This window comes from Acanthochromis polyacanthus, chromosome 14, assembly GCF_021347895.1.
Source record: "Acanthochromis polyacanthus isolate Apoly-LR-REF ecotype Palm Island chromosome 14, KAUST_Apoly_ChrSc, whole genome shotgun sequence".
Classification (NCBI taxonomy): domain Eukaryota; kingdom Metazoa; phylum Chordata; class Actinopteri; family Pomacentridae; genus Acanthochromis; species Acanthochromis polyacanthus.
Window position 1 is genome coordinate 6,107,189 of NC_067126.1, and position 26,144 is coordinate 6,133,332.

Sequence of the window (26,144 nt, forward strand, 5' to 3'; positions counted from 1 at the left end):
CCATCTAGTGAATATGAAGGAGCCCTACTGCTGCTCGAAAAACATTATTAAACACTATTTGCTTCCATAAAACTCAAGTGCTCTCTCACAGCTCTATGTGCAGTAACATCATGTTATCACTGGTCTTTTCTCTCAATAGCATTTTAATTGCAATAACAGAAATGATGGGTGCACAATCCATCATGTCACAGCCGCACATATCCATGATTAGTATGAACATTATGTGATTTAAATGCTTTGGTCAGATCCCAATCCTAATGAGCACCTTTAAAAGATTTGGACTGAGGTGCTGTCCACCGTCATTAAAACGAACATTCTGACAACTAAAGACGTTTTTTGAACTTTTCAGAAAGGTCCCTAGAATGAATAAATGTTTTGAATATTTCACTAACTTTGCCTTTTAATGTTTAATTGCTCTTCTCGTTTCTTATCTGTGTTTCTGCACCTTTTGTTTTCTTACTCGGTTGCATTATAAATGAAGCTTCTGCACCTCCGAGTTTAAATAAAGGTTGAATTCATGTTTGTTCAGACACATTTTAAGTCGCGATTTAAGAGAATTCATGCAAATCTTAAATGTTACGCTCATAATATTGTGTGCAGAAAATAAAAGTCTGCGAATTCTTCACCTGTTGTCACTGGTGGAGGAAACTTTTCCCAGTATTTACTGGTCAGGAAATGTTCTAACAACCCAAACTTTATTCAGCTAGCTTAGAAAGTTACTTCATATCAACCAGTCTTAAAGATAATCCAACTTATGAATCCAGATGTTGTGTTTGAGGCTTTAAGTTATCTGACGTCTAGTTAACACATAATAAAGTCCTTTATTGTTAATTAATTGGCAGTTATTCAATCGTTTTCCAAGAAATACCTAAAATCTAAATGTTATTTAATATGCATGTAGCAGTTAAAGTCAAACTTGCAGCCTGACACCAACACAGAAAGCATAAAGCTAAAAAATAAACTATTACATAACTTGTTTGCACATAAACTGGTGCAAAAATGTGATTAAAAAGTCCTCAGATGGACAATAAAGTCAGGATTTGTGCATTTACTCTGTATGAGATTCTGTTACTGAGCAAAACACAACATAAAAATCCAGTTTCTGGGTTTCAGTTTCAGCATGAAGCTTCATTTTGTGCCGTTATTTCACTATGCGTTTGCATTTTTGCACAAACCTTCATTTAAACTTTGCATCCCCCTCCCCATTTTAATCAGAGATGATTAATCCAAACCGCCGCTGGGCGTTAATACGATGTCAGCGCTGTTGGTTTGCAGCAGCGCGGCCTGGGATTTTCCTGAAGAATTTTTAATTTAGGTAGGTGTGACATTTACAGCAGGCAGACAGAATCCAGGCCTATAAAGCAGAACGTTTTTTCTGCTTTTTACAGCCCTCTGTATGCACAGTTAATTTGTTTTTTGAGATTATAACAGTGAGCGAGAGGTGTTTTAAAAGGTTCGTTTCATTATTCCAAACGCGCCCCATGGTCAGGAAATAAACACGCTGGTGGAAAATGAAGTGTGTGATGTGGCTGCGAAGCTTCTCCAAAGGCCAGAGGATTAAAAGTTGACATTCGAGAGCTTTTCTCCCCTCCTATGAGTTATATTTACCACATCTAGCAGGCTCCGGGATAATAAATCCAGGCAAAGTTACTACGGCTATAAAGTCGAGTCACATCTCCCTGATTTTAGTTTTTTTTTTCTTTCACTCAGGTGGTCCTGAGCTCAGGTAGGCTCATCTTTACCCTCACTTCCTGAATGTCTCCCTGAGGGCTTGTAGCACAGAAAGCAGCTTAAATCAAACCTGCGCTACATATTTAAACTCTATAGTGCTTTAAAGAAGCTACATGCTACATTTGACTCTGCCGTTGAGGATTTATTTGTTGGAAAGCTGCTATTAAACCTGTGAGAAAATCTCCAGTTTATTTGGGAAATGAAAAACACTTCATGACGTACAAACAGTGTGAAACTTTCTGGATGAGGATGTTTACACACAAACGAATAATGAGAATAAAGTTCGTTCTATTCAGGCGATGGTGAGGACGGCCCTCTCTCTCCTCCTCCTCTTCTTCTTCTTCTCCTCCAGTTTTCCGGTGGCGTCAGCAAAGAACATCACGTCCTCTTTGCTCTCGATTTCTCTCTGGAGGAACTGCAGGGCGGCGCTGTTGAAGCCCATCACATCCTGGAAAAAAGAAAGAAGAAGGAAATGTTAAAAAGACCATTTATACAGGACAAAACAACAAACAGTTCAGCTCTTTTTCCAGACGTTTCTTACTCTGATCTCGGTGATTTTTGACAGCGTGTTGGTCCGAAGCTCATCGATGACGGACAGCAGCATCTGGTTACTGGAGATCTGACCGAAATGGATCCTGGAAAGAAGCAAACGACAAAAGCAACCATCAAAAGTCAATCATCTGAGGGGGTTAGAAGCAGAATGTTCTAACCCACAGAAAATAATATATATATCTCTAATATTTTATGGTCTAGGGTCCAGAATTATAGAAAAAATTACAGAAAACTTTCCAGAAATGATCTAAAATGACAAACATTTGTTCAAAATGACAAATTTTAGACATGAAAATAGTCCGAAATGATCGGAAGATGATGCTAAATCAGTCAGAATTTCTCTCAAACGATCCTGAATGATTGAAAATTTGTAGAAAGAAACTGAATTTGTCCAAGATGCTTTAAAAACCATCCAAATTGACTCAGTTTGTCTAAAATGACTTGAAAATGATCCAGAATTGCAGAAAATTTGTCCAGAAATGACAAAAAACTTCTCAAGATGACTCAAAAATTAGTTAAATCTTGTTTAGAATGAAATGAAAATTATATAAAATGACTGAAAACTTGCAGAATCCCATTTTATTTTAGAAGCAGAATGGTCTGAACCACAAAAAAATCTAAACTGAGTTTTAAATAATTTCTGTAATATTTTATTACCTAGATTTTATTAGTAAACTGGTCTAAACCCACAACCCAATTATAGCGATACAGTGGCGCTTTGAATGTTAGACCATTCTAGAAAACACAAAACTTTGAACCCACTTTTCTCAAAAACGACAGAAAGTGGGTTAGACCACTCTGCTTCCAAACCTTTCATCGATGAGAGCCAGAAACTGTAAAAACAAAGACAATCAAAACCGTATCGACCAAATCTGAGGTCAAAATAGAGATTTTCCATTTTATGCACCTATAACGTTTCATTTGAGGTTATCTCATGCTGCTGTCGTCCCACTAAGAGCTAAACTAACTCTAATGGATGCTCATCTTACTTGAGGAGGAAAAACAGGCATCTGCAGACCAGCTCCACCTCCAGACCCTGCTGGATGTAGCTGCTGAAGAGCTGCAGCAGCTCTGGGACGTACGGAAACGGTAAGACCAGCAGAGAAACCTCCAGCTCACTGGTGAGAGAACAGAGAAAAAGAACAAAGAGTGGGTTAAAATGCAGAGAACAAAGCAGGAAGACAACGATCAGTTTGGTTTGGGTCTCACCTCGATCTGACTTTCTTTATGACGTCTAAAACGTAGCGGGAAGGCTGAAAGAAAAGAGACTCAGTTACTACCTGCAGATGCATTTAGTTTTGGAAGGAGGACGTGCTGGTCAGACGTTTATTTCTCATAACTTACCGTAACGTTGAAGGCCACCAGGATGGGGTTGGGTTTGGGTGGAGGGAGCTGCAAAAAACACGAGCTGATGTCACAAAAATGAAACTGAAACGACATTCTGCATCCAAAAACACCATTTAAACCTTCAAATATTCCTAAAATACGGCCGGTTCTCTGTTTATTCGATGCCCCTCCTGATGTCGTACCACTGCATGTTTGAGGGTTTTGACGCTCCGCTCCTTAAACTTTAAAGCTGTAATAAAATACCTCTTTTCCTGCGTGCTCACAGGCGTATTTGTGCTCCTCCATTTTCCTGGCTTCTGCTTTATAAATCTCCAGAGCCTCCATGATTCGCTCGGCCTGCAAAGAACAGGAAGAACATCAACAAAAAGGCAAAACACCTGTTAATTTCCAGCTTTTATTGTCAATAAAAACCTAGTTTTCTGTGTCTGAAAGGACAGTTTTTGCGGGTAAATATAGGAACTTTGTCTTAACCCTTTAAGCTTCAGTCAATTCCAGCCGTTTTCAGTACAAAAAATCGCTAATATTCTATTTTTAAATAAAAAAAATTACGAAAAATACAGGGAATATTGGACGCACATCGCGAGGTGCATTTCCTTGAAAACGACGGATTCGTGGATTTTATACCGACTTCAGGACATGTTTTGGATAAAATAGTTTACTGGCTTGTGTCATCTGGATGTAAAAGGTTGGATTATGGCCGTTTTTTGTGGAATTTTTTTTGTGTGTGTAATAATAAACCCGGAAATGTGAGTCGCGCTGTGTGCGTTGAAGCCGTGTATAGAGAACGGATGGATGAATATTTGTTTTTGTCGGACAAATGTGTTTTTCTCACCCGCTGTGGTAATCGCATCTGAAAGTGGTTTATACCGGCGGATTCATGAGAATCTAAGCTTTCCATCGGTGTATAGTGTTTGTATAATCGTGTTTGCAGCCGTTGGACATTCTTGAAATTCCTATGCAAATTAGTAGGTGTACCGCCGGCGGTACACCTACGACGCACTGAAGCGTAAAGGGTTAAATGCTAATCTAAATCAAAGCAGCGTTGGTCGGGTCCTCACATCCAAGCATGTCCACCAGGTGGCGCTGCAGCAGAGTGTATTTCAGCCTATGGTCTTTTTGATGGCTACCTATCAAAACTGTCCACCAGGTGGCGCCATCACTGTGACTGTATATCGACCTCGGTATGCTATCATACCTGGACTTTGACCACACATGTAAAGCTTGTACTGGTTGTAGAGCCTGTTTTTTTTTCCAGGTGGCGCTGTTGAGCCATTTTGACTCACACCTATGCAAGTTCCATAAAACGTCACAGTTTTGGCGGTCCTAATGTGTGCAAATTTTCATGCGTTTCAAATATCTTTAGGCCTTCAGAACTGTGCCTTTGCTGCTCAGACCCTAATAATGATATCTATAGTGTAGCAGGTGAAGTAAACTCACAGCTTTGACCGTCTCCATGGTTTTCTTCCCGGCTGGTGCTGCTTCTCCCTGAGTCTCTCCAGGAACCTGCAGAAAGAAAACACAAAACAGCAGAAGTTACTTTATTTCATACATTTGAGCAAACCGGATGTGAAGGACACTGTTTAATCTCAGTTAACTTTAACCTTTTGTGACAAAAAACGCACTAAAAATATTATTAAGACACTTAAAATGTGTTTCCTGTGGTGTTTTTAGGGCTGAGAATGTATTCTGATAGAAATACAGCACAGAGCCCAGAATGCAAGAGTCTGGGGTTGTTTTTGTTCGCAAATACTGTTAATTATGCCTGGAAATCTGAGTAGAAGTCAGTGGTGATCCAGGAACAGGAATACAGGATCCTGGTTTTGACTCTTGAAGCTGTCAGAGATCCACATTCAACTGTAGGAACAATCAGAGGAAAAGTCTGAGCTCACCACTGGCACGTCTCCTTTGGCCATGCTCTCCTCAAACTCTGCTTCTCGCTCCTGTGAAGACAAAAAAAAATAGTTATTTAGAGGCACAAACAGTCTCTGTGTGTGTTTGAGTGTTTGTTAAAGTCCTCACCATCTCCCTCTCCTCCTCCAGGATTATTGGCTCTCTGGTTCTCTCCCATAAACGAAGAGACTTATCGTGAGATGACGACACGATATGGTCGCCGTTTGGGCTGATGGCGAGACACCAGACCTCCCGATGGTGGCCCTGAGGGGCGGAGAGGACGGTTATAAACGAGGCAAAACTAATTCTGTGTAAAAACACGAGGAGGCTGCAAGAAACACACATTTACTACCGAGAAAAACACAAAGAACAATGTAACCCCACCCCAGCTAGTGGCTTACAGCTGAACGTCATTAGCAAGCAAATTTGCATTTTGTATTTACAAATGTCCTTTGTTCTGCGAGGCGTTTGTTGAATTCGGTGCAGTGTTCCTACAAAATTAAATGTTTTAGTTGTGGTTGATTCTAATTTTTTTTAGCTGTTTTCAAAGTCATCTTGGCCTTTTAAAGGAAGGAATAATAGGAAAAGATCTGAGTAACACTGAATTTAAGAGTATAAAACTCTTAGATGGATTTCTATCACATTTGGTCCAAACGTTCAGAATCGTCTAATAAATCACCTGTTCAGAATAATGTCACCTTTCCCCATGTTAAACTGTTAAAGGCTTTAACTTCTATTTTTATAACGGGTGTTACATCCTCGTTTTTAGCAAATATTCACGCAACACAACGGATGACCAAAGAAACCGCTTGCTGCGTTGTCTGGAAATAACCTGAATCTACAGTTACGAACAAATTACACTTTTAAAGAGCGTCTAGAGTCTCCAATGACTCCTGTAACTGAATTTTCTACAATGGAATCACTGAAACACATGAATCTTTGTCTCAGAAAACAATCATGTATTTTAAAGTTGTTTCCGTTTAAGTCTATAATTTGCTTTTTCAGATCTTTTTCTGAACTCCTCAGACTTTCCACTGTAGTGTTTGAGTCTAATGAGTGGATCTGGTGGCAGTATCATGCTCTGTGGAACTGGAGCTTTCCACAAAGTAAATGGAATAATGAAGGAGGAGGATCACCTCCACATTCTTCAGGAAAACCTAAAACCATCAGCAGAAGGTTGATCTTGGACACAGTTGGATGTTTCAACCAGACAATGAGCCCAAACACACATCAGACGTGGTAAAGAAATGGTTCCATCAGGACAGAATGAAGGTTCTAGACTGGTCTCCCCAAAGTCCTGACTTAAACACATCAAGAACCTGTAGACTGATGGAGGAACAAGTCTGAGTCAGAAAGACGACAAGTTTAGTTGAACTGAACCAATTCTGTCCAGAGGAGTCAAAGAGAAACCAGAACATTGAAACCAGAAGAACAGAACTGAGGTGGAGATGGAAAAATTGAACTAAATATGAACATTTCTGTTTGTGTATTTTCATGTTTATCAGAGCAGTCAGCAGCTGTAGTTGATCGTAATCATTCAGGAGAAGTTAAGAGGCCATGAAACTAAGAACATTTGGCTCAACACAACTTTCTACATCATCAAAATTGATCAGTTAAGTTGGTGAACGTATATATATTCTGACCCAGCAGATTTCATCATCTTTACAGAAGATTTTTAATAAATCTATGAAAGAACCAGAGACTGCTATTTGTGACAAAGAGTCATGCCTTTCAATGCTTCCATCAAAGAAAATTCTAAGCGTCATTGGAGACTAAAGACTGACGTGTTCTCTGTCATGTTGGAGTCAGTCTGGTTCACAGCTGATGAATGAGGTGTGGTCAGTATTTAATTTCAGTGCGTGCAAAGCCATTGATCTCCAGACATCAAGAGCTTTGAGGAGAATATCACCTCGAGTGTCTGGATGTGCTCAAACTTGTCAGCGTCCCACTGTTTGATCTTCTTGTCTTTTCCAGCCGTGAAGAACAGATGAGTCTTGGGGACAAACTGGAGGAACATGACGCTGTGGAGGACAAACAGAAAGAAAATCTGGAAGGAACGAAGCTGAAAGTGAAATAAACCAGAAGAGATTAAAGTTAATTAAAAGAGGGGAAAAAAGTGAGAAACGACGAGTGAGATGAGATCCATGAGAAACCAGATGAAAGAGCAGCTGGTGTGAAGTCAGTCGAGTTAACTGGACGCAGATTCTCAGAACACAACAGATGAAGTCAGAGCTGGAACCCGAACAGTCCTGAACTTCTCACCGCTTATTTGATTTAAAAACAACAAAAAAGAGTGCTTGGTTTGGGCGTCACCTGTCGTCATGAGCAAACATGGAGCGGTGACAGTCGCCAAAGTCCAAACCCCAGATCTTCACGTTCCTGTCGGCCGAGCCGGTCGCGATGAGAGCGCTGTCCTGGTAGAACAGAACAGAGAAGTCAGAGCGTGGGAGGACGATGAGGTGATGTTATGAGTCTTATCCAATACAAAGAGCAACACTGGCTGTAAAAACAAGTCTAATAAGAGATTCTTAAAGGTTCCCCGTTGGGTTTCTGAACTCTTATCGTGTAATAGAGCTCATTTTCTGAGCTGATACAGGTTGGTTTTATGCGATTCTACCGGGTATTACAACGAAACGAGCTAAAAGGAAGACTGCTAGGAAGTAAAACTTGCTTCAAAATACTTCAAAAGTTAGTTTTAAGTGTTTTCATGCTCGCCAGACCTTCAATATACACTGAATGTACACAGAACGAGCTGTGACATCACAAATTCTGTGTTTTGATCTAATATAAACAACAAAAAAATACGCTTTTAGTGGTGTATCTGTAGTGAAAATGTCTTTTATAGACTCACTTTTATGTGCAGTTCACCTTTAACTTGAATTAGTTTTAGTCTTCTATTTCTATGTACCATTTATCTGTTTATTACTCCACCAAGGAACACAGCAGAGTTATGGGATGACCAGCGTCTGTCTGTCTGTCTGTTAGCAACATTACTCAAAAACAGACTAATGGATTTGGATGAAAGTTTCAGGGAAGATCAGAAATGACAAGGACCAAGTGATTAGATTTTGGCAGTGATGCAGCTCATAGTCTAGATCCACAGATTTGTTAAAGATTTTAGCCGTCAGAAATGATACAAGGAATGTGCAGCCTTGGTGGAAAACTGCACTCTCTGGGTGCTTTTCTTGTTTTATTTTAATTTTAGCTGCCGAGTTATGTTTATTTCTTTAATTTCTGACTTTTAATCTGCAATCTGAGTCTTCACTTCTTAAACTGCCTCGCTCCTTTGTTTGATAATCTAGATAATTCTTCAGTTATTATCGTTTTACTATTTATTTTGATGTCCTGCTTGATTGTCTGTGTGAATGCTGTTCTAAAGACTGCTATACAAATAAAGTATCATTATTTTAAGTGGCAAATCTATCAGAAACCATTCAGCAGAGTTGACTAATTCTCATAGCTGTCGACTGTCATCATTCTGCAAAATAACCCAAAGCATCACCATCAATAGGCCTAAAAGCAGCTGACTGTGAATATTTTTGCGTCTTGTACTCACATGAGAGATGTCCAGACAAAGTACCGGCAGCTTGTGTCCGTATAAAGACAAGAAGAACTGAAACATCCAAAAGAAGAGAGTTCAGATGCTGTCCGATATAAACAAAACATGCTGTAGTTTTATTTACGTCTGCAGGATTTACCTTCAGTGTGTCTGTGTAGAAGACTTTAACTGTACAATCCAACAGAGAAACGGCCACAAGACGATGATCGGGAGAAAACTTCACACACAGAACGTCTTCCTCCAGCTGCAGAGTGCGAGTGTGTTTCACCGTCAGCCTCCTGGAACACAAAACACACACAAAACGACATTTCAACAACTTTTTTAGCAGTAATCTGCAAGTAGAAATTCTTAGAAATACTCAATTTGTTTAGATTTAACATCAACGAAAGAGCCCAAAAATGTTATTTAGCACAGATAATATATTGACTACTGCAGCATTTTCCTCCTGCTGTGACTAAATATAACAAAATCATCATAAATGAAAGTTGCAGGAGGAACTGCTGGTTTGTAAAAGCTGAACTGACCCTACTTTTCACGTCTATGATGCTACTATTCTGCTACTTTCTAGAAAATCTACTTTCTGCTCAGCTCCCTGCTGCAGTTGGTGTAAATATGAAGGTCTCACTGGAGCAAAATACAGAGGAATTTGTTGATGTTTGCAGATATGTGCAACAAAACGTGGCTTTTTTGAGCGAAAAATTAGCATTTAAGAATCGTAGCAGCAGATATAAGCAGCTGACCTGTTTTTCATTGAGATATACGCAAGAAAAGCTGTTTTAGTGAGAAAATATTCTCCAGATGTGCATGAATTCAGACATGCACATGTTCCTGCTGGAGCTTGGACTGAGGTGAACACTTACTTTTGTCCAGACTCTTTGTCCTTTATCAGCTCAAAGTCCCAGAACTTCACTGTTTTATCTGCACTTCCTGAGACGATCCCCCTCTACAGGAAACACACAAAACTTATTAAAAAAAAACCAGAAAAGCAGCAGTTTAATGGAGATTTGACTCCTGTAAACCTGTCAGTAGTACAGGAGTGAGTCCAGACGGCTTTACCTGGTCTGGGGCCAGACACAGCGACCACAGAGCTCCATCATGAGCGTCTACCGTCTCCAGGAGGCTTCCAGAGGCCAGTTCAAAGATCTGCAGCTTCCCGCTCTGACAGGAAATAAAAACGGCTTTTAGAGAGCAGAAGAGACAAGCTGCTCTGAAAGTCAACAGGTAGTTTTTATCAAAATAAACTTTCACTGTGGGCTCATTTTTCACTCCAACATAAAGTCCTGCATCTCTGTGGAAACAGAACAACCATGATTAGAAGTAGAGAGAACTCAGGAATGTATTTGGAGAGACAGAGCAAAGTTAAAAGGACTTAAAGTGGAATTTCTTTGATTCCTTATTTAACAAAACTTGAAAAAATCTGCAATCAACGTGTAATATTTTTCCAATTGTCCCCAGAGGTTAACAATCCTGAAAAAAATGTGGATTTACATAATATAAATATATTACTACCCACATTTTTAATTTGCTTTTGTTTCCACACTTGTCTGTGTAAACACTGCCTGCAGTCCTTGATTTTTTACTATTTGGCTGTTAGTCACAGCTGAGTCACTGCTGGCTTCACAGTTGCACCAAGAAGTGCAGAAATTTTGTATTTTTACAGAATTTAGTTGGAGAAAATTGTTTCTTTTTGGCAATTTTTTAAATGAGATGGGGAATATGTGGATAGTCTTTGATGAAATATCAGGATTTTAGCGATAGATCTGGATGTCTGTCTTAACTGGATATGACAGATGAGTAGTTCAGGGACCACCAGAAAGTTTAAAATCTGGCAATTCTTTGATTTTACGGGGTCTAGATCTGAATAATAGTGCCATTAAAGCAACATTTTTAAATCCAACATGCCTTCCAAACCTGCTGGTGTGTTCTGGGTTCAGAAAACACAACAGTGACTTCTAAGCAGCAGTGAATCCAGAATGAAATGGATGAAGAAAAAAACACTTTCATGAAGTTTATTAACATTTGAGGATGGGCACACCTTGGTTCCCAGGATGATCTGTCTGTCTCCGGGTACAAACAGCGAGCAGAGGGCGTATTCACAGGCCATGGTCCGGATCACCTGCAGAGTGGACCTGAGAGGAGGCAGCGTTTAACATTTAAACTTTAAATCTGGAGCATCAGTCTCAGTCTGCTAACTGCTAATGGCTAACTGCTAACAGCTAGCAGCTAATGGCTAACGGCTAACCTGTTCCAGACTTTGACGGTGTCTCCGGAGGCCGACAGGACGGCCAGGTTGTCGGAGCTGAAGGCCAACGTCCGGACGTCGGTGCGATGGCCGCCCAGCGTCAGCCGAGCCGTCTTATTGGCTGTGGGGGTTTTGTCTGAAGTCTTCAGGCTGTAGGTTTCCACCGTGTTGTTCTGCAGCAGCAGCGCCACCTTCAGCTCTCCACCGGCGCAGGACAGACAGTCCACCCACCTGAGGGAGCAGAGATGAAGACGGTTAGAGGAGGTTTCAGGCTGAATCTGTGTTCTTCCATGAACATTCATCTCCATACTGACCTGATCTTAGCAGAAGCTTTGATGTTTATCAGTCTGATGATTTCGTCCTTCAGCATCTTCTCCACCACCGGTTCTGCTGCTTCTTCTCCCGTTTCCTCCTGAGATCTACATAAACAAACAGCAACACAACAAGCTTCAGTTTGTCGAGTTCAGACTCAGCTGTAGCAGAAAGAGTCATTCAATATAAATATCAGTGTTTTCTGTGCTCACTTTGCCGCCTTCTTCTTGGCTTTCTTCAGCTTCTTGGTCATCTTCTTCTGCACTTCCTCCTCTGACAGAACAGTGAAGAGCTCCAGCACTGAATCGTTGCCCTGAATGAGGTGAAACAGATACAGAGTGTTAAACACCTGCAGCTAAAATCTAAACCAGTGATGAATTTAGAGGTAACAAGCTCTGATTAAAATCAGCACAAAAAGTTGAGAAACCACCAAAGAAAGATGCAAAATTAGCACCAAATGGTGTGAAAAAGATGAGAAATCACCACAAAAAGCACTGTACCACCACAAAATGAGGCAAAGTTACCACAAAGACTCAAAATGACCAAAAAAAGAGCAATTTCAACACAAAAACACTAAAAATCACCACAGAAAGATGCTAAATTATCACAAAACGGTGTGAAATGTGCACATAAAGATGAAAAATCCCCACAAAGACCCAAAATGACCAAAAAAATAAGTAAAATCAACACAAAAACACTCAAAATCAGCAGAGAAAGATGCTAAATTATCACAGAGTAGAACCAGAAGAAGCTTCCACACTCACATGACAGGCAATGATTCTGTTTTTGGCGTCTGTCGTCAGCGAAACGACTCGATCTCTGGCTTCTCTCAGGATCGATCCGGCCTTTTTACAGCTTAGGATGCGCTGAAGGATGAGAAAACAGACGCAAAGCCAAGTTTAAAACCAAAAACAATCATTTTAGTTCAAGAATTTGCACCGCTTTAGTCAAAAAACGTAAAATAAATCACATTTAAACAGGCTTTATGTCAATTAGAAATCATTTTTTTATCCCTCAGACCAAAAACTGCCTAATAATGACTAAAATTCAGTTAAAAACTTCCTCTTTCCCCACATTAATACATTAAAAAGCACATCGTACCTCGTCCAGACTTTCATCCTCCTCTTCCTGTTTGCCTTCGTCCTCGTCTTCGTCCAGCAGAGTTTTTCCTTTCTTCACTCTGGGTTCTCCTTCTGCTTTCTCCTGAGCACAAAACAACCAAACAGAGTGTTTTTACAGCGGCTGATTTAATTAAGAGGAAAATATAGCCAAAAAAAATTGCCTTAAAATGGTTTTAATGCCATAAAAAGATGCATCTCCATCAATAAAAGCAATTTCTGTCATTTATGTGGCATCATTTGGACGCACAGCTGCATTTTAAAAGAGGATAAAACCCCCAAAAATGGTCCAACTTCTTACTCAGTAAAAGCTTATGTTAGGTTTATCTAAATTACGGCAAAATATTCACGTTACTTTTCGCTTTCTCTTCGATTTTGACAATAAAACTGATAATTCTCCTGCCTACAGTATTAGCTGTTTTTACACATTTTTGCACTCTGTTATTGTAAATACCAACAATTATGCACTTTTTATCATAAATACCAGCATTTTTAGCATGATTTACACCTTCTTTTGAGCGTCGTTTTCCTTAAATATAACATGTCTGAGCTACTGGACACCTTGAATTTCCTCTAAAGGATGAATAAAGTATTTATCTATTTACCTACCTCAATTGTTTTAGACTTTTATTAACAGAATGAGGGCTTAATTATCCAAATATTTACTTTCTTACTCTTTTTCTAACTTTATTTTCGAAACAGTAAACATATTTTACTGTAAAATGTGTAACTTTTCTCATATTTACAATTTGTTTTTTTTTACAGTAGATGCCTTTTTCTTTAAAAATTCTTGGAAATCATATCATTATTTTCCTATATTACATGGAGATATCACAGTTATGACATTAAACTGTTGTTTTTTCCCTCATAGCAGCTCTAATATCTTCTGTACTGGCTGTATGTGTGGATGTGTTTCAGGAAGTTAAAATGCTGAATAACTAGTTTTTTATGAAATGAAACTGTGTAAAAGCTTCTACTTAATGATAGTTTATGATGAGGAAATGATGACGGCAGAAGGAGGAAAAGGCAGAGTGTATTACAACATTTTCCAAACTGCTTTTATTCATGGATCCTCTCCACTAAGCTGATCTATCGTTCCATCTACATGTCATCTTCTGTTGTTCATTAAGCAGCTGAGCTCCTCCTCACCTCCTCCAGGTAGCGGATGTCCCAGGCTCGCAGCTCGCTGTCAGCTGATCCGGTCAGCAGCCGGTTCTCCCGGTTCAGCAGCGCCATGCCCCAAACCTGACGGAGAAACAGAGGAATTAAACACACCAGAATCACCTCAGTCATCATAAAAAGACTAAATACTAACACCACAGAGGGAAGTTTATCAGAGCAAAGGAGCATCTTTAAAACAATTCCTGGATGCTGAAGATATTATTACGGTCTGAGCTCCAACGGTGCAAGGAGCTTCTTCTCATCATCATTATTATTATTATTATTATTATTATCCGTCAAGGAACTCGGTGGAGTTATGTGACGATCACCGTTGGTTTGTCTGTCTGTTATTCCATCTGTTAGCAACACTTTTCAAAAACAGATTTGGATGAAATTTTCATTGAAGATCAGAAATAACACAAGGACCAAGTGATTAGATTTTGGCAGTGATGCGGCTTATAGTCTGGATCCACGGATTGGTTAAAGATTTCTGTATCATTGTGAGATAGCAGCATGCATCACTGTAACCATGACAACAAGTGAAGGCAAAGGCAAATTTCTTTATATAGCACATTTCAACAACGAGGCGATTCAAAGTGCTTTACAAGGACATTAAGACAGAAGATGACAACAACTATTAAAAGAAAAACAAAAGAAAACATTTATAAAATCATTAAAAAAAGGTCAGAACAGTAAAAAGATCAAAAACAAGAGTCAGAAAACAAGGGCTGTTTAAAATAACTTTCATAAAATAAGAGTTAAAATAACTTAAAATAACTTAATCAAAAGTGAACACTACATCATCTGCCTGCTGATGATCACGTGATTGTGATCCTACTACAGATCCACCACTGAGGACTGATCAGGACTTATCCATCAGAAATGATTCAAGGAACAACGGATTAAACTGTGGGGGTGTTTCTGAGTTTCCCACTACATACTTAGGTGATGTGAATCAGTATCTGTACATAACGTACACATGCAGAACACACGCCTGTGCTCAGAGCAAGGTCATTTTTGCAGCATGGTTTCTGCCACAACTTTTTTCAACATTTAATCCGTCAGAAATGATAGAACTGAGCATCCTTGGCGGAGTACTGCTCTCTGAGTGCTTTTCTTGTTAGAAGTGCCAACAAAGTTCTGTTGTAGACATGCAAAGACAATAAATACCCCTAATGATGCTTGATAATCAAAGCAAAACAAAAACTAAAAAATATTTCCTTAAAAAGAAAATAAAGTAGGAGAAAATTAAAAAAACCTTTTTTCCCAAAGTTCTGAGATGGAGTAAACCCAAAGTAAGGAGCCTCCATTCAGTTCAGGAATCAGTTAAATGTTTGTTTTCAGACTGAAGCTGCTGTTTCAGCAGAAATCAGGAGGTTTAAGAAGTGAAACCTGCTCGTGATTTCTCTGTTGTGTTGGAGTTTAGACGGATGCAAACACACTGGAGCTCTGACTTAATGAATAATGGTAGTGTAAGAATCCTCTGACCTCACTGCGATGTCCCACCAGCGTCTTAAAGCAGTGCTGAGTGTCCAGATCCCACCACTTCACAAAGCTGTCCTTGGAGCTGCACAGGCACAGAAACACACAGAAACCTTTAGAAAACAGCCCACGAGGGTTTATTTAATGAAATTAAAGTCATCTTATAGGAAACCAAAACTGAAAAAAATCACATGAAACAGTCAAAATGAAGACCAGCTTGTTTGAGACACAACATGTAAAAGAACAAATTAAACCCACAGGCAGGTTTGAGCAAGTGTTTAACTGCATTATTATGTCAAGAAAAGACATTTTAATAATCCCACAGTTTGCATAACATAATAAATGAAGTAAATTATGTGAAAAGGCTAAAACATTAGTACAAGGCTCTGCAACATACTAAAAGAACCCTTCAAAATAAGATGACAAAAACCAGAAATGTATAAAATTTAGACAATCAATAACATGTATAGAAATAAATAACATGTACATCCTCTAATACATAAGCAAGTGTGTCTTTAATGTACACATTCATCTCTTTACTCATCAGTTCTGATGTTTTTTGTTATAATGGAATGTTTTCCTGTTAATCCTGAAAAACTTTCACTTCCTGTACTGCATGAACACGTGACGAATATAAATAAGGAATCACTACATTAAAAAGTGTAAAATTTCCCAGCAAAAATGAGAATAAAAATACATCTTTTGAAAAAAAAAAAAACGGCTCATCGTTGAACCTAAAAACTGAGATTTAAAAATAATAAATAAGCCATCGGCGTCGACGCTGCCCAGCACTAAACTCCTGAATGTTGTTCTGTAAGTTTAACCTCTTTTTTAGCAACATAAATTCTAATTATCATCACTGTCCCACTAATAAATGTTATAATTTGGATTTCTGTCCAGAAATTACCGTCCTCAGTGATCCTTCAAACGTTCCCATCTTCAATGATGAACTGTTTGTTATTCTAACCAGTAAATCAGCAGAAGGACCAGATATATCAGGTTTTATACATAAAATAAGCTGTTACCAGGTGACCAGCAGGTTCTTGTCCTTCAGGAATAAAGCCTGAGTGATGACGTCTTTGTGTCCTTTCAGTCTGTAGAGTCCAGACTCGTTGATCACGTCCCAAACGATCACATCCGTGTCCTGGAGGAGCAGAAAATCCACAACAATGACATTTAATGAGGCAGGTAAGTTGTTGATTATTATCTATTTATTAAAAAAATAATGAGCTACACTCGACGACATAGTGATTTGTGGGGTTCATTTCATTTGCAGTCGCTTTAGCATGTCTCACTACAGATCAAAACGGTCAAACAGATTTTAAAACTATTCAGAAATAAACATAAATATAAGAATTACAAATAAACGGCACCCACAACAGACAAAGAACAAAACAATCTGCATATCTGAATACTATTATTAATGTAAAAGCACATTATGAACACTAGGTTTTCAAATTTGCATCCAAAACCTCTGATAGTTTACAAGATGAATAATGAACAAATCTTAGTAAAAATCAGCAGCTTAGAGCTCTTAACGCTGGACAAAAAAGAGATTAAAAATCTGCTTTGTGGGAATTGTTATTATTATTACAGATAAAAAAATAATAAACAATCATGAATATAAATACTACAAATAAACACGGTCTACAGCAAATAAGCAACAAAAAACTGCACAATTGAAGAACAAAATTAATGCAGATGTAGAACATTAGTTTACTTCTTTGAATTCAAAACCCCCATAATTTACGAGATGATTAGTGAACAAATTTCAGCAAAAATCAACAACTGAGAAATACAGGGCTTTTATTTTTAAAGAGTTTTATGGATTTGAAAATAGCAAAGGGGTAAAACTGACCAACAAATCAGCAACTGAAAACCCATCTTGCAACCACGTGAACCCCAATTTATCATTTTCAACACCTTCGTTTGTGACTGTGTGATTACATGTTGACCTCAGAGGTTTTCAAGCCCATAAAAATGCAATCAAACTCAGACTTTTGATTTGCTCACCTTAGAACCGGTGACGAGTCGAGCTCCGAGGGCGTCGTACTGAATGATGCTGACGGCCGACTTGTGGCCGTTAAATGAGACGTTGGTTTCTCCGTTCAGGAGGCTGAAGATCCTCACGGCGCCGTCCTCGTAACCGACGGCGACGTGGACTCCATCAGGTGAAGGACAGATGAAGGTCACCTCATGTTTCTGTCCCTGAAGGATCAGAACCTGCACAGAAACACAAACTGGGTGAAATCTGGTGGGAATTTATCAAACTGATACAACAGGTCCATGTCCTGTGGTGGCCTTCAACCCCAAGAACACCAAACCGACCATCCAGCATGGAGGTGGCAGTATCATGCTGTGGGGCTTTCTCGAAGGGGGTCTGGACTGGTTTCAGACTGGATGTTGGACTGGTTCTGGACTTTCCTGGGACTGGTTTAAGCTTGGTTTCAGTCTTGGTTCTCCTGGTTTTGGATGTGATTTAAAGTTGGTTTAGGATTTATTTTACTCTGGATCTGGTCCTGGATGAGGACTGGTTTCAGAATGTGTTGAACGTTTTTTCTGAGTAATTTAGGTTTGGTTTTGGTCCTAATATTGTACTGGTTTTTGACTTTTTAGGGCTGGTTTCAGACTGTATTCTGTCTGTTCTGAACATTTTTTGGACATGGTTTGGTTTGATTTTGGTCCTGGTTTTAGACCTTTGTGGGACTGGTTTAGGACTAGTTTCAGATCGTCTTGGTCAGGTCTTTGTCTAACTCCAAGAACACCAAACCTACCGTCAAGCATGGTGGCGGCAGTATCATGCTGTGTGAAACTGGAGCTTCACATAAAGTAAATGCAATAATGAAGAAGGAGGATTTCCTCCACATTTTTCAGGAAAACCTAAAATCAATCAATCAATCAAACCTTTATTGTCATTGCACACTTTCATATGCAATGAAATTTCATTTCAGGCTGCTGCACCTTTAGGAGGGCGCCTGTCTTGAGGAAAAGGAAAAACAAAGTCATTTGGGATCGGGGTAGGGATAGCAGAGGGTAAAATGAAAAAAAAAGGTTCATTAAACCAAATCAAACCTCCAAGTTGGGAAATTCAATTTGAGAAGGAACCTGAAAAAAACAAACCCGCAACAAGCAAAGCATGACATTAGACAAGGTCAGTTGGGATAAGGATGGGGGGTAATGGGACAGGGAGCTCAGCACAGTAGTCGGTCTCCTATACAGCTGCTGCGCCATACGTGGTGCGCTGCGCACGGGATTCCTGCCCACTGTGCATCGTGAGTGGGAAGCTTGTGGAGGCGGCTTGGTAGGAGGATGGGCATGTGTGTGAATGTGAGCTCAGTCCTCAGTTCATGAGTCCAAGTGTGTGTGTATGCGTGTAACCATCAGCAGAAAGTTGATCTTGGACACAGTTGGATGTTTCAACAAGACAATGAGCCCAAACACACATCAGACGTGGTAAAGAAATGGTTCCATCAGGATAGAATGAAGGTTCTAGACTGGTCTCCCCAAAGTCCTGACTTAAACCATCAAGAACCTGAGGACTGATGGAGAAACAAGTCTGAGTCAGAAAGACGACAAGTTTAGTTGAACTGAACCAATTCTGTCCAGAGGAGTCAAAGAGAAACCAGAAGATTGAAACCAGAAGAACAGAACTGAGGTGGAAATGGAAAGATTGAACCAAATATGAACATTTCTGTTTGTATGTTTACTCAGAGGAGTCAGCAGCTGAAGTCAATCAGAATCACTCATGAGAAGTTAAGAGGCCATGAAACGAAGAAAATTTGACCAAGAAAGCATCTTTCAAGAAAAACAATCATCACCCTGCCTGGAAACCATTTCTTTCTTTCTTACAGTCATAACTTGCTCTTATAGCTGATCACTATATCATTCCAACACCACAATTTATCTCGTATATTTACAATACAATACAATCAACTTCTTCCTTTTTTTAAGAAAAAAAAAAAAGGTTATTAACTAATGAACTATTATTATTATTGTTTTTTTTTCTCCTGTTGCCTGTCCACCAATAACCTCAATATAAAACTCAACAGAAACTTCCTAGAACACAGATACCTACACATACAGAAGCACATTTTCCAATAGACACACTCACTAGTATTGTTTTCATCTATGTAAATACCCCTTTGTTTGTTTGTTTGTTTCATTAATCTGCTTCTCTTGTGCTTTTATTTTTTTTATGCATTTATTATTTTGCATTACTGTCAATAAGATATGTATCTGCTTCTTTTTTTTCTTTTTCTTTATGGTTTGTTTTATTTGTTTATTTTTTAGTTTTATTTGTTTCTCTTTTTTGATTGAATGCAGTGCTTATGGGCTGGGCTGTCTTCGCGCGCAGTGGATGCGGTGGGGCCTGGGTGGTGGGGCGCGCCTGCCTTGTCGCGGGGCCGTGTCCGGGTCTTGGGTTATTGCTGATGGAGCAAACTCCTTGCCTGCCTTCCCTTCGCTTTTTAATGCACCTCATATGCCCTGTTTTTAATGCACCACATTATCATAATAACACACACACTCAAAGGGAAGGAAGGAGGGGGGGGGGGGCCTACGAAGAAGGGAGAGGGAAGGGAAGGAAAAAGAGGGAGGGAAGAAAGAAAGGGGGGAGGAAAGGAAAAGAGGAAAAGGGAAAAGAGGGAAAGGAAAGGAGGAAAAGAAAAGGAAAAGAAAAAAAGAGAGAGAAGATGAGAAGGAGGAAAAGGAAAGGGGAAGAGGGAATGAATGAATGAATAAATAAATAAAATAAAAAATATATAAAGGGGAAAAGGAGGAAGGGAAATGGGGGGGGGGGGGGGGGGGGAGGTGCTAGGTTTGGGCACGGCCTTGCGGTGGGGTGGTCGTGCCCCTCTGCCCTGCCCCCCGTGTGGTTTCTGTGTGTGGGGATTGTCCGGTTTCAATCACTTGTTTTGACAATTGTTATGTTTTCTATTATTATTGTAATAAGGTAAATAACTGTTATTATTCATTGATCTCCTTATTTATATCACTATCATTATCAGCATATATATTATACATCATATATGGAATATGCGCGAACACACTCGCGCGCGCACACACACACACACACACACACACACACACACACACACACACACACACACACACACACACACACACACACACACACACACACACACACACACACACACACACACTCCCTCCTTCATACACACAGAGAACAGCTATTTCTGCTTTCATTTCCATTTATTTTTACCTTTCTTTTCTCCCTGTTTCGTCTTTGTTGCATATATAATCGTTATTACTCATTATTATTGTTTGCTCTCTACTTTGTTTAACACTATCTTCTATATTGTAAAAGTGACCTGTTTGTATGTCTTTAATGTTCACTGTTGTAATAATAATAATAAAAAAAAAATAAAAAAAAACTCATGAGAAGTTAAGAGGCCATGAAACGAAGAAAATTTGACCAAAACTGATAATTCAATTTGTTCTATGTATATTTTTGACCCATCAGATTTTGTCATACTTCCAGAAGACCTTTAATAAATCCATAAAAGAACTAAAATGCTCAACAAAGATTAATGTGTTTCAATGATTTCGTCTCAAAAAAAATGCAGAGTTCTAGGAGTCACTGGAGACTTTAGACTGTCATGGTAAACATGGTCTTTACAGTGGGATGGAAACTTTTGTTGACGTCTGTAACTCTCACCTTCTCTCCTTTCCGAACATCCCAGATGAAGACGTGTTCACATGCTGCCACGGCGACGTAGCGTCCTCGCTCGCCTCCTCGGAGTGTCACGTATGAGATGTTTGCTTTCTGGCTGCCGATGACTCCGAAAACGGCGCTGGCGACGTAACGCAGATACTGTTTGGTCAAACCCATGACGGGCCGTCTGAGGCTGAATCCTGGATCACAACAAACACAAGAGAGACTCTGACTGAGCGAATTATTACTAGAAAAAAGCACTATTTCCTCAAGTATATTCCTTTAACTAGCCTGCTTTCTTGTATTAATTGCTAGTTTTGTTGCTATGCTGCTACTTAGATTGTATTTTCACTTTTTTGATGACGGTAAGTGTCATCATACCTGTTCTTACTGTGTTCAGTGTTTCTTCACTCATTAAATAAAGCTGCAATAATTAATCAGCTGTCAACTCTTAAATTAATCAACAACTACTTTGAAAATGGATTAGAATAAAATAGAAGTCCTTTTGTTGTTATTGCAAATTTTGCAACAAAAATAATCACTAATCTCTCTTTGCTTTATAAATAAATACAAAGTGCATAAAGTAATAATTAAGTTGCTAGAAGGCACCAGTCAGTTAGAATGACTGTTTGGCAGAGTGAGCTCTTATTTATTATTTTATAATCTAATTTCTCAATCAATTAGAATATTTGTTAAGAAAAACCATTTAAATTCTCTGATTCCTGCTTCTTTGACAGAAAACTGAGTATCTTTGGATTTGTCAGGGGAAAAAAAATGCTTTTTTAAAAACTATTTTCTGGCTTTTATTAACCAAACAACTAATCAATTCATTGATTAAAAAATAAACAGATTATTTGACAGAGAAAATCTTTGTTAGCTGCTGCCCTGGTTACAATATTTATACAGAACTTGGACATGTCCCAGCAATATGCATAAAAAAAACTCACTAAATACTATTTTTTTCTTATTTTAATAAATGTGAATATTAATATTGTCACTTTTACTCAAGAACATAGAGCAAAATATAATTGTATCACTACTGATCCATTAATTGAATGTAAGAAACATTAAAAAAAACACATCATATCATACTTTAAAACACTTGCATTTGACTGGCATAATAAAAAACACTGAAGAATAAAAAGCAGCGTCAGTCACCCAAATTACTTATAAACAAAATGTACAAAAACAAGTATTAGCAAGTCACAGCTTCACACACGACTGCAGCTCGGGAAATTATTATAAATAGGACTAATTCCAAGGCACACAGTTATAAGAATCACTGTGATATCAATCTGGATCATAAAGATAGGATGATTTTTACATTACAGAGGGCACAGTGTCTCATTTCATATTAATTTTACCCCGAAAATAACTTAAAAACTGTGCAATTGCTACGTTATAATCAAACAAACATATTCCACGTTATCACCAGTTTAATCTCCTATATTCACAATTACAGATGTACAGTGAAGTTTTCGATTCTAAAGTTTGTATTTTATCCATTTCAATTTGAGTTATTTAACCTACAAACTTAGTTGTCAGCGAATTTCTAGCATGTTTAGTAGCATGTTAGTCTTTATCCGTTCGTTTTTCTACTCATCAACGCCCGCACGGTCGGAGTTAGCGCTCCCGACACTTTGAATCAACGCTCTAAGAGACAAACCCCGTCCGCCCGGTCACCGCCGTGCACCAAATCGAGCACAACTAACCACTGCAGCCCGGTTGCTCCCGAACCCACGTGGTGATGCTCTCCAGTAAACGTGCCACGTAAATTCAAACTTAACGTAAATGTGTGTCGGTAAGTGCTACACGAACCGTTAACGATTGTGTTGATATTTTAGCGACGCTGTGTTTGTTTGTTTAGTTTGTTTCTTACCGCTAATCGATGCTACTAGCAAACTTGTGTTGTCTTCCTCGGCGCTGTCGATCTAGACTCAACCAATCGATCACACATGGGTTTAAAAAGAGTGCATCACTACCTTGTTTGTGCATTTACAAATATTACCAGGTGTATTTTATATTATTTTAAAAGTGTTTAAAGGCTTTTATTGAACAGAACAGTGCTCGAAAATATATTTAACAGTTTGTACGTGCGTCTTGATTGCTCTGTTTTTGTTGCTTTTGTCTGCAGCACCAGAAACAGCGTGAATATTATTAAATGAGTCGTTTTTTTAGGAAATAAATTTCAAAATTAACATTTAATATAAAGTCTTGCTGCAGATTCGTATATTTTACGAGTATTCCGAGATTTCTGCGGTTTACAAAGATGCGGTAACTTCTCCTAATGGTTCCTGGATAGCCACCGCGGAAGTGTGTTTTGCTGATTAGTCAGCTGATGAGGAGCTGACGATCCGCTGAGTCAAGGAGGAAAAAACACCTAAAGACCGGAAACTCTTGTGTCTGCTCCTTTACAAAATAAAACATGTTCTATTTTGGTATTAGGACATGTAAATGGAAAGAGCAGAGCACAAGAACATTAAATATACCAAATTACTTTAGGATAACTGATAAAATGCGATAAAATGGCAAACACAAGACATAAAGCAACTCAAAACAACCAAAACAAGATGCAAAATAATCAAAACAAGACACAAAACAACTGAAAACAACCGAAACAAGATGCAAAATAATCAAAACAATTTAAAACAACCGAAACAAGATGCAAAATAATCAAAACAATTTAAAACAACCGAAACAAGATGCAAAAATAATCAACTCATGACACAAAACAACTTAACACAACCGAAACAAGTCACATTCACATAAATTGAGTTAATAAAGTCATTGAATTGTATTGTATTGTAACTTGCAAATTTGTGCAAATTACACTAAATAATTTGTACAATTTTTTATTAAACTCCATCCATATGTATTTGTCATTTAATTATCCAGCATCCTGACATAAGTAGGGTCTTAATAAACCATCAGTTGTTCTCTATATTGCGAATTATAATGGACAAGTGGAGAATTGGATCTGAGAGTAGACATCACAAATGTATAAATAGATATTGTGCTACTTTTCAATGTATTTTTCTTATCAAGACATTGCCTTGTCTTTATCAAGACATATTGTTTTTCTTTGCAGAAAAACATGACTCTTTTCTTGAAAAAGAATATTTTTTAATGTTCTTGTGAGGGATTTTTTAATATATTTATATTTTGCTTCCACAACATGTCGTCTTACATCTTGTTTATTTGATTATGCGTTTTTCAGTTTTTTACAAAAATATTTATTCACATGCCATTCATAGTTTGATTTTTAGAATGTTTTAGAACAGTAATAGTAAAAATAGATATATTGTTTGTCTGCCTAAAATGTGTACTTTTTTTTTACAAAGTGATTATTTTGTATATAATGTGATGCATTTTAGATTAGTTTTTAAGCATTTTGGGTGGGTTTTGGTTCTTTTTTAAAAACTAATTTAAGTAATTTTTGGCAAGGTTTGTGTCATTTTGGAATAATTTTAAATTATTTGATGATTTAAGACTAAGAATATTTTTTTAAGTTTTTATCATTTTGAACGTATTCTGAATCATTTAGTACAAATTTTACATGATTTCAGGCATATTTTGAGTAACTATTGACTAATTTCTTTAAATTTTGACCAGATTTGTGTAATTCTGAACACAGTTTGAGTAACTTTGACACATTTTTTTGTCATTTTGTTAAAGGAGACATGGAAAACTTTGATTTTAGTTTGGAAATAACATGAAACCTAAACTTTTGAATCTGATTTTATAAGTGTGTTTTCTGGAAATGGAAGCAACACAGGATTTTTTGTTTAGATTCATAATATTTAATTTGTATATTAAAATATACATTTCAGGAAACTTGTGCTGCAAAAAAGACAAGTAATCAGATGGGAAAGGTTCATTGGTATATTTTTTCAAAAAAAATGGAAATATTACAAAATATTTTACAGACAGCCTAGTAAAATGTTTGGACAGGATGATACGTATGAGAAAGACGAAGAAATACAATAATGTGCTGTTCAAAATTGTGGTAAATATATATTTTTTATTCCTATATTTACTTTTTGAAAATTCTATTTTGGCTTTCTTTTTATACTTGCGTCCAGGAGTACCTCCGTAATTTCTTTGTAATTCTGGCAACAGTTGTACAATTAAATCTTTTATGTCTCGGGGTATTTTATTTTGAAAGTCTTGACCGGACGCTGCTCCATCAACTTTCGTTAGCTTTCCATTGCAGCAATCAGCTCCTAGCATGAATGCTAAATGTGTAAACCTGGCTAATTGTCACTTTTAAACTTCTTTTTCGGCTGAAATTGCGGTTATTTCGCTTTCTGCTATGAGAACTCCGAGGAACTGCGATACCTCCTGAGTCTACAAGCATTTTCTGAGAATTTATTGATCATTTTTTGGCGTGAACATCACCTCTGCCTGGGGGAAACATAATTGGCTAGGTAGGTAAATATGTTGTTGCTAACCAGAACTCAGGCTTTTATGATTTGTTACGACAGTATGTGAACTGGAAACCGACCTAAATACGTCCAGGGAGATGAATTGCGAGCGGGGAAATGAATTGTTGACAGTTTCTCTGCACTAATTCCTCTTCATGCTGCCACACTAGCAGCCTGTGTTTGCCTGATTTAGTCATTTTCAGCTGTTACTTCCATTAAAACAGCAGCAGCACAGTGTCAAATATTACAGCTGGACTCTTTAAACTGCTTGTTTTGTTCGTCTGAAAGCAAATATATTTAATTTAAAGACAGAAAATAAGCAACTGAGCGCATATGAAAAGCAGAAGTTGGTGAAAATGCAGTTGTTTTTCTAAAATAATAATTTGACCTTAAAATCCAATATTTAGTTACATAATCGCAAGAAAAGCAACAGGTTCTTTTTATTTCAGAAGCATTTTTGTTCTCTAAATGACTTAATGAGAATGTAATTTGCTGCTGAATGATGTTTAATAAGTCATAAGTGAATAAAGTGTGTATGCATTGTAACAGAGCCAGATTACTGTCATGGGGTTTAACACAACGCAGTGAGTTTATCTGAGGTTCATGAGATCTGTTCTGCTTTGTGTCTGGAGCCGAGGTAACATCATTACTG

At 38.1% G+C, this 26,144-nt stretch overlaps 2 protein-coding genes across 4 annotated transcripts in view; one reads left to right on the forward strand and one right to left on the reverse strand.

The window, feature by feature from the left end:
- Positions 1 to 1,894: 1,894 nt before the first annotated feature.
- wdr3 (WD repeat domain 3) lies at positions 1,895 to 23,090 on the reverse strand. Its single transcript, XM_022214299.2, has 27 exons — positions 22,948 to 23,090; positions 21,072 to 21,268; positions 17,408 to 17,617; positions 16,420 to 16,538; positions 15,401 to 15,479; positions 13,901 to 13,996; positions 12,735 to 12,836; positions 12,398 to 12,499; positions 11,846 to 11,946; positions 11,636 to 11,740; positions 11,322 to 11,552; positions 11,115 to 11,208; positions 10,136 to 10,237; positions 9,940 to 10,022; positions 9,219 to 9,357; positions 9,077 to 9,133; positions 7,834 to 7,934; positions 7,430 to 7,541; positions 5,650 to 5,784; positions 5,520 to 5,570; positions 5,068 to 5,133; positions 3,874 to 3,966; positions 3,628 to 3,675; positions 3,493 to 3,536; positions 3,273 to 3,401; positions 2,273 to 2,366; positions 1,895 to 2,179 (listed from the first exon to the last, which is right to left on the reverse strand). The coding sequence occupies exons 2-27, from the start codon at positions 21,243 to 21,245 to the stop codon at positions 2,024 to 2,026; spliced, it is 2,823 nt and encodes a 940-aa protein (XP_022069991.2). The 5' UTR covers positions 21,246 to 21,268; positions 22,948 to 23,090; the 3' UTR covers positions 1,895 to 2,023.
- Positions 22,851 to 26,144, forward strand: part of gdap2 (ganglioside induced differentiation associated protein 2) — a 50,639-nt gene continuing 47,345 nt past the window's right edge. For 2 of the 3 annotated variants that reach the window (XM_022214300.2, XM_022214301.2), the window contains exon 1: positions 25,264 to 25,495. The gene's annotated coding sequence lies outside the window, so the exon portion shown is untranslated. Of the gene's footprint in view, positions 22,870 to 25,263; positions 25,496 to 26,144 lie in introns of those variants that run through there. The other variant, XM_051959132.1, reaches the window with a different exon arrangement.